The sequence below is a fragment of the Diadema setosum genome, chromosome 4, assembly GCF_964275005.1.
Source record: "Diadema setosum chromosome 4, eeDiaSeto1, whole genome shotgun sequence".
Lineage (NCBI taxonomy): Eukaryota > Metazoa > Echinodermata > Echinoidea > Diadematoida > Diadematidae > Diadema > Diadema setosum.
The window spans coordinates 39,828,314-39,846,208 of NC_092688.1; the positions used below are offsets into that span (position 1 = coordinate 39,828,314).

The 17,895-nt window shown below is 37.0% G+C and overlaps 1 protein-coding gene across 1 annotated transcript in view; it reads right to left on the reverse strand.

The window, feature by feature from the left end:
* The window catches only part of LOC140227864 (uncharacterized), a 110,028-nt gene that overhangs the window by 50,492 nt on the left and 41,641 nt on the right, over positions 1–17,895 (reverse strand). Inside the window, exon 4 of the mRNA XM_072308253.1 lies at positions 14,597–14,822. Within this exon, the coding sequence (XP_072164354.1) occupies positions 14,597–14,822 (226 nt within the window). The remainder of the gene's footprint in view (positions 1–14,596; positions 14,823–17,895) is intronic.

Genomic DNA, 17,895 nt, shown 5'->3' on the forward strand with positions numbered 1-17,895 from the left:
TCCCGAGCACAACGAGAGACGCGCGTACCGTAAAGATTCCACACATACTTAGGATTATTAAAACACTCACGTATTCATTGGAATGGATCTAAAAACGTACATTAACTGACTGTCCAAGGTGAAGGTCTTGTAGGCCTACCACTATGTTTCAAGTCCTGTGTGTTTAAGTGTAGGATTATGGAAACTTGTGAGAGTGTGGTGACTACACTAGCTTGTTGTTACCTCTACGGCACAGGGGCTTTGTAAAGAATAGATCGCGAGTCTACATCATTAACATGTCGAAATTCTACGGTAACTGCGGCAGTATGCGGCCGTGCAGCCGTTCGCGGCAGGAACAACATACACGGTAATATACCTCTAAACACAGTCACTGCACTGTTACATGCACACTACTCATATACTAACACATTAGCAATCAACAAAAACCAACCGATAAAATGGGCACGATCTCTGACGAAAGTGAAATTTTCTCACCTAAATGACAACATATCGCATCCAAAATGAAATTTTCGGTACTTCTTAACATAACAGTTTATAAGAAACAATGGTCCAAGAAACTGGATTTTTTTGTCGTTTTCTCGATGTTCATGGATTTTCAAAACATATCCTCACGTAAAATAGAACTTTCACGAGCCGATGTGGGCCGCCATTTTTTTTTTCGGAAAGTGGATGTTACCATCGAAAAAAAAAATGAGAAAAAGACGAGAAAGACATCAACAACACCGCCAGAATTGCGATCTTCTTTGCGGCCAATGCATGTGCGCCCGCTATTTTCACGTGCTTTCGCAATGGGGATTGGCGCTTACGCAATGTTCGCGAGACATGTGAAGGCGTTCAGCTAAAGATCGCGGAGCACGCGCGTATTGCATAAGGATTGTACATCGTGTCGCAAGCAGAAATACTACGTCGCATATCGCCCTTATCGGCAAAAATTGTGCCGAGTTTTGCCCCGGTAAATCATGAAAACTGCGTTGGTCAATGGTAAATTTCTTTTACGAAAACAATTGCGTTAATGAATAATCTTGTCTATGATATATGAAATGGTTGAAAATAATTTGCCTGATTTGTTTACAAGTTGGAAATACCCTTAACAATGCTTAAACTGCCGCAAACGGGATATTTTACTCTAGATCGACTTAGACGCTCTAATCAGCAGTACGCCACTACGTGTTACGGTAAGTACAAACGACTCGCTGAACGTTATCCGAAGTTACAGTGTACTGTCGTACTCGGTGCTATATAGAATTAAACTCCTTATTTTCTGTATATGTCTACTGAACTCTTAATTAGTCTATAGCCGAACTAGTCTACGCACGTCAGAAATCACTGGTTTCCTCGCATATGGGTTCTTTGGCAAGATATGCATTACACACAGACGCGGTTCCAGTCACAGTGCCGTACTCGGTTACTTGCTTGCTGGCGATAGCTTGATTGGCGGGTGGGCGGCGGGCCGAGGCGGCGGGCACGCAGGCTGGGATTGCGACTGCTGTCGAGGGTGTTTGCGTGCAGCAGACGTGTAAGCAATGCGTGCCGATCGTGAATTTCATGCAAGGAAAAGACCATAATTACATGAAAGAAACGCAACAAAATGTTAGAGAAAGGTGAGCAGTTAACAGACAATCATTTGTGACAAGACCCCAGCTAGACAAGGAAAGTGTGACAGTCATCTTTCTTCTGTAAATTGCCTTACAATTGAGTCTACCTACAGCTTTGTAAAGATAGATCGCATGTCTACATCATCAACATGTCGAAATTCTAGAATGACTTAGACGCTCTAATCAGCAGTCCGCCACTACGTGTTACGGTAAGTACAAACGACTCGCTGAACGTTATCTATAACCAGTTGGGCCTAACGTTAAGCTGGATCTCGAGTTATTGTCGTACTCGGTGCTATATAGAATTAAACTCTTTATTTTCTGTATATGCCTACTAAACTCTTAATTACTATCTATTGCCAAACTAGCTCTACGTAGGCTTACGCACGTCAGAAATCACTGGTTTCCTCACATCGTCGGTGTTACCACGAACCGACGCTATTTCGTTTTTGAGCGAAAATGCAATTCTGAGAAAATCGCATTTAAAGATCTCACAAGTTTTAGACAACGTTTTCAATGACTTTTCCTGTCTTGTGTGTGAAAATTTTGACAGGGTGATGAGAGTGGAAGTTGTTCTTTCTATCCATAGTGTAATTTTAGTGTGAATTCAAAAGAATTACGATATTTCTGTCTTCAAACTCACTGCGTCGGTTCGTAAATCCATCGTTTCTTGCGCGCACCATAGGTCATGTACTTAAGCGCGGGTCTCACGAACCGACGTAAGTTGTATTACGCCGGTTCGTGAGACCCGCGCTGTAGGGCCTGCACAATAGGTAACGTGCAATACGCGTGTATTTACGAACCGTCGCTATTTCATTTTCGTATGTGTTTACATACAAATACTATTAGGGCTATACCTGCTTATCAACAATAACCTTATTAATTGAAATTAATAGTCATGTAATGATTATTGTGATGATTATAATACATTAGGTGATAATTAAGATGATAATATAAGCCAGTTTCTCTTAATTGTTCTAAAAAGCGTGTTGTCCTTGTTTTCATCTTCATTTAGCATTGTTATTAGAGCTGATGTTGATCGCTCCAAAGATTTCTTTGCCCTCCCCCCTCCTTTTTTGTGTGGATATATTATTCAACACTTTTGCATGTGGACATTTATCATTTGGTAATTAATATGTACTCGGTATACTGTGTTTCATATTTTTTTACTTTTTACTGTTTTTTTTTTTTTTTACTTTTTTAACTTACTTTCTTTATTTTTCACATAATTTTTAATTCAAATTCAGTTCACTTCTTTCATAATAATTATGAATGTTTGTTCTAAGATGAAGGATACCGCTAAATATAGGGAAAAAGATGTGCCAGTCAGTAATGATTACTTGCATTTACTCATCTTTCATACTCATGCACTCTGTTATTTCTTTCTCTGAAATAATCTATTAATTTCTTTATTTCTTATTATTCCACATTATTTGTGACTTTTACTTTGTCACAATTTTTATCGGTGTCATTATTGTCATTTGGCTTGCATGCGAATTCACTCATAATTCCTCATTTTCCATCTTTCTCTTTCCTGCTGAACAGATTCTTTGATAGCTGCACTTGATCATATAACAACATAAAACTCATCCTGCATGCACTCTTCGAAACTGATAAACTCCTAAAAATACATAAATATCAAAATTATCAGAATTTCAAGCTTCATTTTAAATATATAACAATGGTCATGTTTTATTATGCCTTTTGCAGCAATATAATGAAGAGGTACATTATGTAATCGAAGAAACATAGGTTCTCAATAAAGTATCAAATTTGAATTATTCAGAGATGAGTAATGACAATGGGAAGGATAACAATTGTGGAAGAGCTCCATAAATCAATAAATATCTAATGGCAAATGGAGATGGAATCAATATTAAAGAATATGCGTAATTCAACTTCATTATTACATCAGTTCTTGTGTGTTCACAAAAAGAGAAACACAGTTCGAACATGCGCACCAAATCTTACAATGTACATTTACATCTATAGAGTGCGGACGGAACATATACAAAAGAAAGAATAACATTCTCAAATTAATATATCAAGCATAATTATGTATATGAACATAAAAAGATGTTGCTGCATATTCATGAAGCTTGAGAGTGCTGCAACACACATTATGCTCAGATGGAAACTTGATGTATATCACACAAAAGAGAAGAGGTACTGCATTTACATGTAGTTACACTATTCACAGGACAGTAGAGAAAAAGCAAGAGAGAGAGAAGGAAATGGGTGTCTAAAATAGGTCGATGTAAGGAGTGCCAAGCCAATTAAGTCTCTAATAGAAGTCATACATATATGAAAAGGAAACAAATTAATCACAACATAAATGATCGTGCTCATATTAACCAATAATTAGCATCTAAAAATGTGTGTAGAAAGCCCATAATATCAGCCTTTCGCCCCGAAGGCTTGTTACATATGAGAAAAGAGAAATTTTGGCCGACCCCCCCCCCCCTCCGAATCCTTAATCCACCAGTACCATAAACACATGTGCTAGCAAATTCACAAGAGGGGTGGGGAAATTCGGCCAAAATTGTGTGTGGTTAAGATAATTAAAAAGAAAGGTCATCGGCAAAACTACGGGGTGGATGCAGACAAATTTTCATGTGATGACTAAAAAAAAATGCAGCCAAAGGGGAAAAAAAAAAGGACGGTGGAGAGGGGCCAAGGCTAATTTGACTCCCCTCCCCCCCCCAAAAAAAAAAAAAAAAAAAAAAACACGCCACTGTTTTACAGCACCTTTAAAGGACTCTTAATTTTCTTTTGTAAAAAACAAACGTCTCGAAGTAAAGAATTCCATATTGTAGGCGAAATGTAGACCGATACAGTGTATGAAGTGTACATCCCAAGCTATTAAAGAAAAAAAAAAAAACAGATTATGAATATTATTTAAAGTAAGAATTTCAGTGCGTTTAATCATCTGTAGTCGAGTTGCAAATGACATGTGCATATTTAATAAGAGCAGTTAACTTCGAAGCGCCCCCAAGCCCTTCTATATTTAATCATTCATGTCTAAAGGTAGTGCTAGGGCATCCCGGTGGTCTAGTGGTTATGGTTTTGTTAATTTGTTATAAGTCCTATCAGTTATATGGAGTGCATTTCCCATGTTTATAAGAATCATACGTAACACATTCAAAGTGGGTTGAAGACAACAAAATAATAAATAAAAGAATAAAGGAGAATAGAATGAATTACAGTTTGAGGTGGGTTTGGCATGTCATTAACTGGATTAATATTATAATCTAGCAGAGATGCATATTTGATTATTTGTTGCATTAATTTCATAAAAATACATACATGTATAACATGTCTCAATCAACATTCAGAATGTTTGCAAAATGTAGATGAACATGTATCATGAACATGGTAAGATGAAGCTGGAACTTTTTGTTAATGGGTCTAAGCTACCATTTGTGACTCTCATAAATCTGTTTTCTGTGAAAATTCGTACAGCGAGCGAAAAGTTTCTGGTATACACATTTTGACAGTGTGACACATTTGGTTATGCCCCCGACAATTTAGATTGACTCTCGCAATTATCACCGTTTACGAAAAATAAATCAGTGAAGGGCATGTTAATCCTCAGTCGATAACTATTACAACTATGCAATGATTATTCAACCATCTAACTTCATCTGATTACAGCATCATCTGAATATTGCCAATGTGCACTTAGAAATTTATCAAGATGTATCACAAGGTTATGATTACCACACAAAACCTTCAAGATTTATTATCATGAAATACATACCATGAACACTTAAAGAAAATCTAACATCCACATGAAGCTTGCCTTGATATAAATGTCTCTCAGTAGTGTTATCAAAGTGTAGCAAAATTGTAATTACGACATCACAGAATGGAATGCATGTTTTCACCTTCAATCTTAGAATCTTTTTTCATGTTTCCACTTTACAATCACATTTTGATGTAGATATACCGTCCTTATGTTGTCGCCCTTCATCCCAAGTTCTCCCTTCTATCCTATCAGTAGATTGTCTTCTTTCTTAAGCCATTGTATTCACATTCCTTGATGATAAGCACGATGCTGTACTTTTTTTCTTCTCTGAAACAGTCCAGCTCTTCGCTACTGCATGGCATCAGTCATGTGAAAGAAAAGACAGAAATTAAGAACTTTCGATTAAAATCAAACATCATGATACAAGATACAACTTTCATTTTGAGAAAAAGAAATCAGCCAACTAAGCTGTAGTTGAAATCATTTTGCTCTATTTATATTAAACATAAAACAAAATGGTATACAGGATCAAAGAATGTCAAAAAATACTGCTGTTCGTCTTTGATGCATATTCAAATTGTCTCGCCTTTTACATATTTTAATGATGCAAGATCTTATGTCTAGCACTTAGTAAGTCTCATGTAGAAATTAAATTATCATTCACATGAATAAATCTACATGTCCTTGTAAATAAGGCATTGCTTTGAAAAAGCTGAATATTACTAACTTCATTTGGGAAACAGTCTACGACAATCAAACTTCTTTATTATCAGAGACTTTAACATCTTGATTAGACCTAGACTCTAATTACCATTGTATTCACATCCGTTGATGATGTACACGACCCTGTACTTTTTCTTTTCTTTTCTGAGACAGTCCAGTTCTTCGCTACTACATGGCACCAGTCATCTGAAAGAAAAGAAAGAAATTAAGAACTTTTGATTAAAATCAAACATCATGGTACAAGATACAACTTTAATTTTGAGAAGAAAAAAAAAATCAGCCAACAAAACTGAAGTTGAAATTATTTTGCTCTATTTATATCAAACATGGTAAAATTAAAAATGGTAGGCCTATGCAGGATCAAAGAATGTCAAAATATACGGCTGTTCGTCTTTGCTCCATATTCAAATTGTCTCGTCATTTACACATTTTAATGATGCAAGATCTTATGTCTAGCACTTAGTAAGTCTCATGTAGAAACTGAATTATCATTCACATGAATATAAATCTACATGTACTTGTAAACAAGGCATTGCATTGAAGTAGCTGAATATTACTACCTGCATTTGGGAAACAGTCTATGACAATCAAACCTGTTTCTTATAAGAGACTGTATCATCTTAATTAGACCTAGACTCTACATTATCATTCAGCTTTTAAAGGTATTAACCATTCACCTATAAAACAGTGGCATTGTCATGTGCATCATATTTCTTTGATACTGCACATATTTTCATGAAGTCTGTGCAAGAATGCAAATGAAACACGTCTGCTGTTTGGTATTTATCTAAAAAAAAAAAAAAAAAAACACTAACCCGGAAGTCCTTGGCCTTAGGAATAACACGTGGCGAGTTAGCAGGAATTGACATTAAAATAGAATAAGAACAGATCTACTAAATAGGCCTTTGCCTCATGAATGTCTGGTCTAATTATAGACTAAGTGAAGTCTAGACCTTTCACTTTTAAGTTACACAGATTTCATATTACTTAGATCTAGACTACATCTAAATCTAGACATCTAATACTATTAGATCTTGGCAACTTTTGTCTTTGTGACATGAAATTAACACGTCACGGATGATATTTCGGCGATGTCCAACAGGATGACAGTACCACTATTACTAAATCAGTAAGTTGACATAGATAACTAACATCAACTTGTTAAAGTACGTTAGAGATGGCACCATATACAATAACCGGTGACACTGACACTGACAGATCTAGCGACTACGTTTAGACTAACGTTAAAGAGTGAGACTCGCCATCTCAGTAAGTCTGCCAAAGACAAAGTCAATACAGGGCTAAGTCAGTGTTACTGTTATGTTAGGCCTAACAAACGTTAATGGTTACTAAGGTTAGGTTTACCAGGACTCAAGAGTCCTGGTTAAATCAGTCGAGGGACATTTGTTAGGAAGTCCTTCGATTCCAAGAATAAAAAGAGTGAAAGAACAAAGGGAAAAAAGGAAAGAAGAAAGGACAAAAGATTATGTATGGCTGCTATGGAAATCGACAGCGCCACTGTATCACTATCAATCAAGCGTAAATATATAAACGCCATTTGGTTGGGCCACATTCACAAGTTTTAGGGGAAAAAAGCCCCACCGCTGTGCTTAGGTACTCCACTCGAACTAACGTTAGACATACACTACACACAGTACGGTACTAGGGCTGAATTCACAAGTATACTTTAACACTGCACTGTACAGGAAAGCCACCTAACCTGTAGAGTACTCGTAGTGTTTAGGTAGTATCACTAGACCACATACTGTCATAGATGACATCTACACCAACGCTGCACACTGGCACTGGTCCGACGGTCCCTGACCAGGAAAAATCACTGTTGGACACTGACCAGTAACTTTTTCAGGAATGGACCAGTAAAGATTGGGGGAAAAATGGGTGGACTCTACCTACTATTACCACTAGTCTAGATGTAGATCTAGAGCTAGACTACCGGTATGGCTCTGAACTGTGTTAATTTGACTTGGTCTTAGACTTCAGCTGATCTTAGTTTTAGTAACTGGTATTACAAGTAAAGTCTTAACTTAGACTTAATAGTTAGACTTGAAAGTAAAAGTCTAACATGTCTAACTTTATTCTTTACTCTTCCTTTGAGTTTTACTGTTAGACTTTTTTTTTTTAGTTTAGTACGCCTACTTTGTCAATCTCATGATTTCATTTTCAACTCAAAAGTCAAGGCTTTTAGTGTCTTCGAGACTTTGAAATCTTGCAATCTGCATGTCTTGCACAGAGACGTTACGACTACAGTACTCAGTAGTCTCAGAAGTAACGACATAAGTTGAAAAGAAACAATAAATAATATGATTTGGGATCTAATTTGAAATTGGATGGCGTTTACAGACTAGGCTTCATAAGCATCACGCGATTGAATACATGGGACTACACACTACCGCAATTAATGGTTATGGTAGTCCAACTGAAACTGTTATTTTGAGCATGATTTTAATAGGATTATAGCTTACCATTTACTTCACTCGTGGACAGTGGGCTGGTTTAGGCCGTCATTCATCTTTCAGAAGGTTTGGTTCTCACTCTGAGATCTGGATTAGGGTCAAAACCTAATTCTAGGCCAGTAAGTTGAACAAAGCTCAAAGTAATGCAACTGCGACGGTTCGTAAAACCCGCATTGCTCTTCACCGTAGCAATTCGGGTTTTACGAACCGGCGTATCTTTCGTGCGTCGGTTCGTGAAACTCCTTTTTCTCAATTTCTCGATATTTCGAGTACCGTCGTTTTTTTCTTTCTTTGATAACATTAAGAATAATTAATTTTGTGATCTAAAATTTTGGGATTTGGTAGAGTTTTGAAAGCACTTTCATTTGGTACCAATATCTTGATTTTGAAAATTTTGACCAAAATCGAAATAGCGTCAGTTCGTGAAAACTCCGACGACATATGGGTTCTTTAATTTGGCAAGATATGCATTACTTCTGGTACACAGACGCTGTTCCAGTTCCAGTACTGTACTCGGCTACTTGCTTGCTGGCGATAGCTTGATTGGCGGGCGGACGTATGGCAAGCCTTTTTTACATTTAAAGTTAATTTCTGATATCACAAATTCCATTTTGTGATATCAAAAAATCTAATTTTTGATATCAAGAATTCAATTTGTGATGTCAAGAATTAAATTTGTGATATCACAAATTCCCTTAAGTGTAGCACATGAACTTAATTTGTGATATCAAGAAATCGAATTTGTGATATCACAAAATCCATTCTTGATATCACAAATTCAATTTGTGATATCAGAAATTTGAATTTGTGATATCTAAAATTCAATTTGAGATATCTCTAAACGAATTTGTGATATCAGAAATTCGAATTCTTGATATCAAAAATAGGTTTCACGTGAAAAACCAATGGTAATTCGTGATATCACAAAATGATTTTTTGATATCACAAATTCGAATTTGTGATATCACGAAATACATTTGTGATATCACTAATTTGAATTTGTGATATCAAGAATTCTTATTTGTGATATCACAAATGCGAATTTCTGATATCACAAATTCCATTTTGTGATATCACGAATTGAATTATTGATATCACAAAATCGAATTTGTGATATCAGTAATTCACTGGGAATTCGAGCGTTAGTTTTCCGCTGAAATACACGGGAATTCGAGCGTTAGTTCAGTGCAGTAAATCCCTGTGAATTCGAACGTTAGTTGAGCGCAGAAATACAAAGTGAATTCGAGCGTTAGTTTTCCGCTGAAATTCAACTGTGAATTCGAGCGTTAGTTGAGCGCAGAAATACACAGGGAATTCGAGCGTTAATTCAGTGCAGTAAATCCCTGTGAATTCGAGCGTTAATTCAGTGCAGTAAATCCCTGTGAATTCGAGCCTTAGTTGAGCGCAGAAATACAAAGTGAATTCGAGCATTAGTTTTGCGCTGAAATTCAACTGTGAATTCGAGCGTTAGTTGAGCGCAGAAATACAAAGGGAATTCGAGCGTTAGTTCAGTGCAGTAAATCGCTGTGAATTCGAGCGTTAATTGAGCGCAGAAATACAAAGTGAATTCGAGCATTAGTTTTGCACTGAAATTCAACTGTGAATTCGAGCGTTAGTTGAGCGCAGAAATACAAAGGGATTTCGAGCGTTAGTTCAGCGCAGAAAATCGCTGTGAATTCGAGCATTAGTTGAGCGCAGAAATACAAAGTGAATTCGAGCGTTAGTTGAGCGCTGAAATACACAGGGAGTTCGAGCGTCAGTTTAGTGCAGAAAATCGCTGTGAATTCGAGCATTAGTTAAGCGCAGAAATACAAAGGGAATTCGAGCGTTAGTTTTGCCCTGGAGTTCAACTGTGAATTCGAGCGGTTTTGTTTGTTTTTATTTTAGTGCAGAAAAATCACAGGGAATTGGAACATTACTTTTGAGCTGATGGAAGGTATACTACTGCTAACTTTTTTTAGAACAATGTTCAAAATACCAATAACTATATATGAAAGATTTACACATCCATCATTCCCTAAATGATCGTCAAGGTATATTCGATGAATTATTGATACAAATCAATTGTTTTGCAACATGTTATCATGAATTCAATGATACTATGTTCACTTAGGGCCTGCATTTAATTCATCGTTTTGGTCCTGAAATTGTCATCTATTACTACATTATTGTTAATTATGATACATTTTTCATGTGGTAATCCCCTTTACAGTAAGACTCTTCCACCAAATCGATGATAATTATGTGTGGTTGTATGTGTATGTGTGTTATAAAAGCATATACCATGTGTTTGTATTGCGGAGGACCGACCGAGGGCAATCTATCCTCTGGTCTGTGTATGCAGGGAGGTTCACCGCCCTGGTGTATGTCAGCAGCGGAGAATAAGAGAGAGAGAGAGAGAGAGAGAGAGAGAGAGAGACTGTGAGTCATGCGGGGTACTAGAGGGAGTCGTAAACTTGCCAATTTAATGTCCACCACTGGTGTCGGTGTAATCATAGGCAAGTTTATTCAAGAACCAAAACCGGAGAGAACAAAACTGGAATCTATGCACAAGTCCAAAAGTCTTCAGACCAGATCAAGAAGAGTGAAGATATCCAGATCTCATGAGGAGTTTATGCAGCAGTATGCATGGCAAACAAACAGTTAGAATTTGTAGTAAGGAAAAGTAGTGGTACGAAGGACTTCAGTTTTGTTAATCTGCGCAATGAGAAATCTCTCTTATTAACTCGGAGGAGTAACAGGGGGAGGTCGGGAGAGAGTATCTTTCACATGACAGAGTAAAGAGAAACGCAAACAAAAGTTGTAAGTCAACCAGTCTCTGCCAAATCAGTGGCGAGAAATGGAGAAAAAAAAAAGAGAATATAATAATGACTTTGAAGTAATTGACAACATATGAAGAGTTTGTTTGCAAAAACCGATAAGTCTATATTTGCCAAATGGAGATATTTGCGATTAAAGGTCAAGAAAAATAAGGAGAATAATCAGAAAATGTTTGCTTCTTTTGACCATAACTTCAAAAATATACCTTTATATGTAGTGACCAATATATCATTTAAAAGGTATTATTTTGTACTTTATGACAGAGATCGTACTTTAAAATCTTCAAAAATGGACTTATCGGTTTTTGTAAACAAACCCTTCATATCAATAATGCCATTTTAGATATGTTGCTAAACGATTTATTTTCATCGATTCTTTTAAAACCAATTCCTAATCACTTTAAATGAAGACGAGTTGCCCAAACTCTTCATTTAGGGTTTTTTTTTTTTTTTTTTTTTTTTTTTTTTGTAACTATTGTTATATACTATGGAAAGATAACACCTGAAATTCCATAGGAATATCTGCGCTTAACTAATGCTCGAATTCACAGTGTATTTCTGTGCTCAACTAACGCTCGAATTCATTGTTGAATTTCAGCGCAAAACTAATGCTCGAAATCCCTGTGTATTTCTGCGCTCAACTAACGCTCGAATTCACAGTTGGATTACAGCGCAAAACTAATGCTCGAATTCCCTGTGTATTTCTGCGCTCATGCAACTAACGCTCGAATTCACAGTTGAATTTCAGCGCAAAACTAATGCTCCAATTCCCTGTGTATTTCTGCGCTCAACTAACGCTCGAATTCACAGCTGAATTTCAGCGCAAAACTAATGCTCGAATTCCCTGTGTATTTCTGCGCTCAACTAAGGCTCGAATTCAGTTGAATTTCAGCGCAAAACTAATGCTCGAATTCCCTGTGTATTTCTGCGCTCAACTAACGCTCGAATTCACAGCTGAATTTCAGCGCAAAACTAATGCTCGAATTCCCCGTGTATTTCTGCGCTCAACTAAGGCTCGAATTCACAGTTGAATTTCAGCGCAAAACTAATGCTCGAATTCCCCGTGTATTTCTGCTCTCAACTAACGCTCGAATTCACAGCTGAATTTCAGCGCAAAACTAATGCTCGAATTCCGTGTGTATTTCTGCGCTCAACTAACGCTCAAATTCCCGTTGGTTTTCTGCACTGAACTAAAGCTCGAATTCCCTGTGTATTTCTGCCCTCAACAAACGCTAGAATTTACGGTTGAATTTCAGCGCAAAAATGCTCGAAATCAAATTATTTCTTTGCGAAAGATATGTGCTGAAATTCCATGTAAATTAATGATATCACAAATTGGATTTAGTGATATCACAAAATGTATTTCTTGATATCAAGAATGTGAATTCGTGATATTTCGAATTGAATTTGTGATATCACGAATTGAATTTGTGATATCACTAATTCGATTTCGTGATATCAAAAATTGGTTTTACGTGATAAACCAATGGGTATTTGTGATATCAAAAATTGAATTTGTGATATCAGAAATTCGAATTTTTGATATCACGAAAGGGAATTCGTGATATCAGAAAATGTTTTTAAAAAGTTATATGGCTTGCCATACGGACGGCGTGCCGAGGCGCCGGGCGCGCAGGCTGGGATTGCGACTGCTGTCGAGGGCGTTTGCGTGCAGCAGTCGCTTAAGCAATGCGTGCCGATCGTGAATTTCATGCAAGGAAAAGACCATAATTACATGAAAGAAACGCAACAAAATGTTAGAGAAAGGTTAGCATTTAACAGACAAACATTTGTGACAAGACCCCAGCTAGACTAGGAAAGTGTGACAGTCATCTTTCTTCTGTAAATTGCCTTACAATTGAGTCTACCTAGACATTTTCTACTTAAAGTTGATATTTATCACCTGTTAAGTTAATCATAGATTTGGAGCGGTTGAGAAAACTTAGGCTATGTGTTGATTTTTAGGAAGTTGGAGTTGATGTCAACTCTGGGTGTCTTGATAAGACGGACTTCAAGTGGACTTGGAAGTTAATCATAGATTAAGTGGACTTAGAGTTGATTTGAGAGGTTAATCATAGATTATTTTGACTTAAATCTTTTGATAAAACAGGGCCCACACATAAAACAGACCAGGGCGCCTCGGCACGCCGCCAGCCCGCCAATCAAGCTATCGCCAGAAGGCAAGTAACCGAGTACAGTACTGGAACTGGAACCGTGTGATATGGATAACGTTCAGCGAGTCGTTTGTACTTACCGTAACACGTAGTGGCGTACTGCATGCTGATTAGAGCGTCTAAGTCATTCTAGAATTTCGACATGTTGATGATGTAGACTTGCGATCTATTCTTTACTTAAAGCCGATCTGCGCCGTAGAGGTAAAAACAAGCTACTGTAATCACCACACTCTCACAAGTTTCCATAATCCTACACGTAAACACACAGGACTTCAGCCTATTGAATTAAGACTTGAAGTAATCCTACGTATGTGCGGAATCTTTACGGTACACGCATACGCAGATTTTCGTTGAGCTCGGGATGTGCTAGATCTATCGACCTACTTTTTTCAATACAACGCAAAACGGCGTATTTTGCGGTTTTGTTGCAAACTTAATACTTCTAATTCAGCGGCTGTATAGCGCTAATAATACTGCGTCGCACTAGCAGACTACGAATCCCTGGCCATGGAAAACAATCATGATTTTGTTGTTTGTTTTGCTTAATGTATTGTTTTGTTTTTAAGCAGACAGTACCGGAAACCAGCCTCGTCCCGTGTTTTTAGTTTTGACTAAATCAATAATTAAGTCATGGTGATGAGCTATAACTATAATCGACTATTAAGTCTCTTGGTAAAACGGAAACTTGCAGTTGATTTTAAGTTATAGCAGACTTCAAGTTGGATAAAGTTAGCGTTGATTTCACAATCAACGCTAACTTTATCTTGATAAAACAGGGCCCTGGTTCTTCTGCAATATCACTTCCCCGGTAATTTTGTTACAAAATTAATCTCCTCCCGTTGGTCTTTATTGCTCTTGATTTTGACATAAGATTAATATTTTGGGTGATTTCGTACCGGATTACTGATTCTTTTTGTAAAGAACAAGACATGGTTCCTTTTGGCGCACCGTAGCCAGGTGTAAATGCGCCTTAAAGTCAGTTTCCGTTAAGGGGCTTTTCCGGCCCTGTTGTTTGCTTTCGTGTTAACTTCCTCATACCCTTCAATTTTCGCTCTTTCCCTACCTTCATATGCTGCATTCGTCCTGCTCCTCTTGAGGTCCATCACAACATTGAAACAGGCAAGGAAAACATAACATGTTGTGGAAGCATATGTCCAAAATGGGAGGTAGATGACGAACTTCGGGCCCAGCTCCTCCTCTTTGTATACGACACTGATTATGAAGAACGCGAAGAAATAGACAGCCATTCCGAAACGGTAGCAGGCGAACAAAACGAAAGGCAATACAGGCTGAAAAAGAAAAAGATTATTTCAGTTCGCATGATAGAATTTGCGTTTTCAAAGAATTTTTCGAATTATGTTATACTGGACTGTTAATTGCGAAATTTCAGTCAAATTCTGGACTGTGATATCCAATAAAATTCAATCACGAAGGAGGTTTGACGTAATTGATAATGGGTAATCTCTAACTATTTGTAATCAGTCGGTTAACAGCTTGACTTCAAAAGTATAAGATGTAGACAATATTTCCGGTAGCTAGTGTTGGGCACGAAATAGCATCAGATCATCTGTCTGAATCATTTTGCTCCCCAGAATATTAACGCCCTCTAACGACAAAAGAAGTTGCTGGTTGTACTGGATGTTCCTGCCCTCGGCAAAGGCGGCGAATTCGTCGCCACGGAGGGCGCATTTCATAGAAGAGAATGCGGATGGCAGAGGGCCTGGAGAGAAGAATCGGCTGGGTGTTGAATTTCGTCTGTAGCCTTTCGACGAGGCCTCGTAACCGAGGCCGGAAAATCAGAGATTAACTACCAGACCACTTCTTTCGTCGTTAGACGCAAAAAAAAAAAAAAACAAAAAAAAAAATGTGTATGTATATGTATATATATATATATATATATATATATATATATATATAACGGGAAGCGGGCTTGGCCTCGTACGCATGGTTGTGGGTGCTGCATTATCTTTGGGTATATGTGTGACGGAAGAATGACTCGCAGACGTTGCAGTAATGTTCACTCAATATCCGTTATATATTATATATATATATATATATATATATATATATATATATATATATGGGTCAGAATTTTGAACGATGTACAATTGAGCCAAAACAAGGCAAAATTTAAAATGTAAGAAATTCTCCAAATCATCTATCATGCTCGAAAGAATATAACTCAAGCTTTAATATGAACCCAATTATACTAGGATTTTCCCAGAGTAACAAGTTTTTATTCACCGCGAAAGTTTACCATGTCCAGAGCAGCGAACGTCCGTGAGGAATAGTACTGCACATACATTTGAATACCATTTAACATAGTTTGCAAAGATCTGATTCAGTTCAAAATCGTAACGGAATATCTTAAGGAACATGTGTACGTGTTGGCAGAATATTAAGCTTGTACTCTTAACTTGTACGTAATGGTAGACAAGTGATGAATTAACCAAATTCGTCATTTCTGTTGCTCTTCCGCTAAACACTTTCTCCACTTTACGCGCATTTCACAGAAACTCAATATTTTGACCTCTTATTTCACTATCCCATACTTTAATCCTCACTCCCAAACAATAACATACCTTTTTAAGATGTATGTGATTTTGGCAGTCTCTATAGCCCAACAAACATAGCATAGTTTTCATCACGGAGGTTCGCATATAGCTCACGGACGTTCGGAACAAACAAGATATTGAACAATGCAGCTCATTTGAGTTGGAAACGCATTCTACTCACAACAAACAGCAATTTCATGTCGAGAACAAACTCCTCTGCAAAATCCTGAATAGATATTACCAATTCTCAATGATAAAAGCTTGTTTATCTTCTCAGACTGAGGAATCAAAGAAAACCATTTTTCCATCTCTCGTAAATGAACGTACAAACGTACGTGTAATCTCAGTGACGTAGTCCATCCTTGAGAACGAATATATTTATCAAAATTTCATTATCACGAAGTAAAGATTCAGGTCCTAAATTTGTTATCTAAAGTCTACAATGCAAAATTTGCTTATAACGAACATGTTCACAGCGAAATATGACAAAGAATTAACATAGAAAAACAAAAGAAATGTGCTCCGTTATAGAAATACGTTTAGCTGGGGAGGGCAAATGAATACGTTAGGAAGAAATCCCTCTGCGTTTCCTACTTGTGTTACACACTGTTACCGAGTAGAATTAAATTGTGTTGCTATATTAGTCAGAAATGACATTAGGTTCGATACTGCGAAGTTTCGTCATAACAAGACACAATTAGTCCATATAACTTGGATGGATGTTTGTGACTTCGATATTATACAATAATACGTGACCCTGCACCTCAAAACAAACAAAAAGTCGCCAGACATGAATTTTTAGTTAAGACCATATTCTGAAAGAGCAGACTTTAAGCTTTAAGATGATGTATAACTCAAATCAAAATAATGGACTCTCCTAACCTATCTAAATATTGGAAAGAAAGCACAAACTCAGGAAAAGTGTGAACTGAGAAAAGAGGCTCTGAAGCACGGTGTCTATTTAAGCGCTTAATCTTTACCAAACCCTGCTGGCTGTGCGATGAATGGGACAAAAAAAAGGAAGTAAACCACCAGAGTAACAACAATGAAGGGATTATCAGATTAAACTGAAAATAAGCATGCCTCATTAACACATTCTGTCCATAATTAATGCCAACTTTCAAAGCAGTAGCACTATCCTTTCAAAAGTTATTAGAGTTGAAATTGAAGAGTGTGGACAAGGTTTTTCAAAAATGAAAAAGAGATTCTAAAGACACACCTAATCACACTATTCTACCAAAAATGTTCGAGATAAACTGCTTAAAAAGCACACTTTCCTGCCCGTTTTATGATACCAAATTTAAGCATGATGTAAAAGAAGACCCGCTCTTTCAGAAAATATGAAAAATCAAGTTCGGTTAGGTTGACCCAATTCACTTTTTTTCAGTCCTCACGCAAAATCAGTGTGTGGGACTTTATGTTCGTTTTGAGGTGCACGGTCACATATGGTTTGTTACAAAATTTTGTAGCGCGTCATTTCGGAGGCTCTTTATTCATACAATTTGTCAATCCGAAAATTGATAGAGTTCGTATAATCATTTTTTATTCGGTAAATGATAGGAATCTCCCAAGGGTAATCGAAAGGTTTATTAATTGGAACATGAAAAATCAGGTTCGCTTATCCAAATGTGGAGAAACAAGTTAACAACCAAATCCTCCAAATTTCAAAGCCTCATAATAACCGTTTTCACCTAAACGAATATCAGGCCCATTCCACTTTTAGAAGAACGGACCTAAAAATAATGAACCTTTGTGTATTTAATTTTCGGACTAACAAACTTTCGGAATAAGACCATTTTTAATAAGA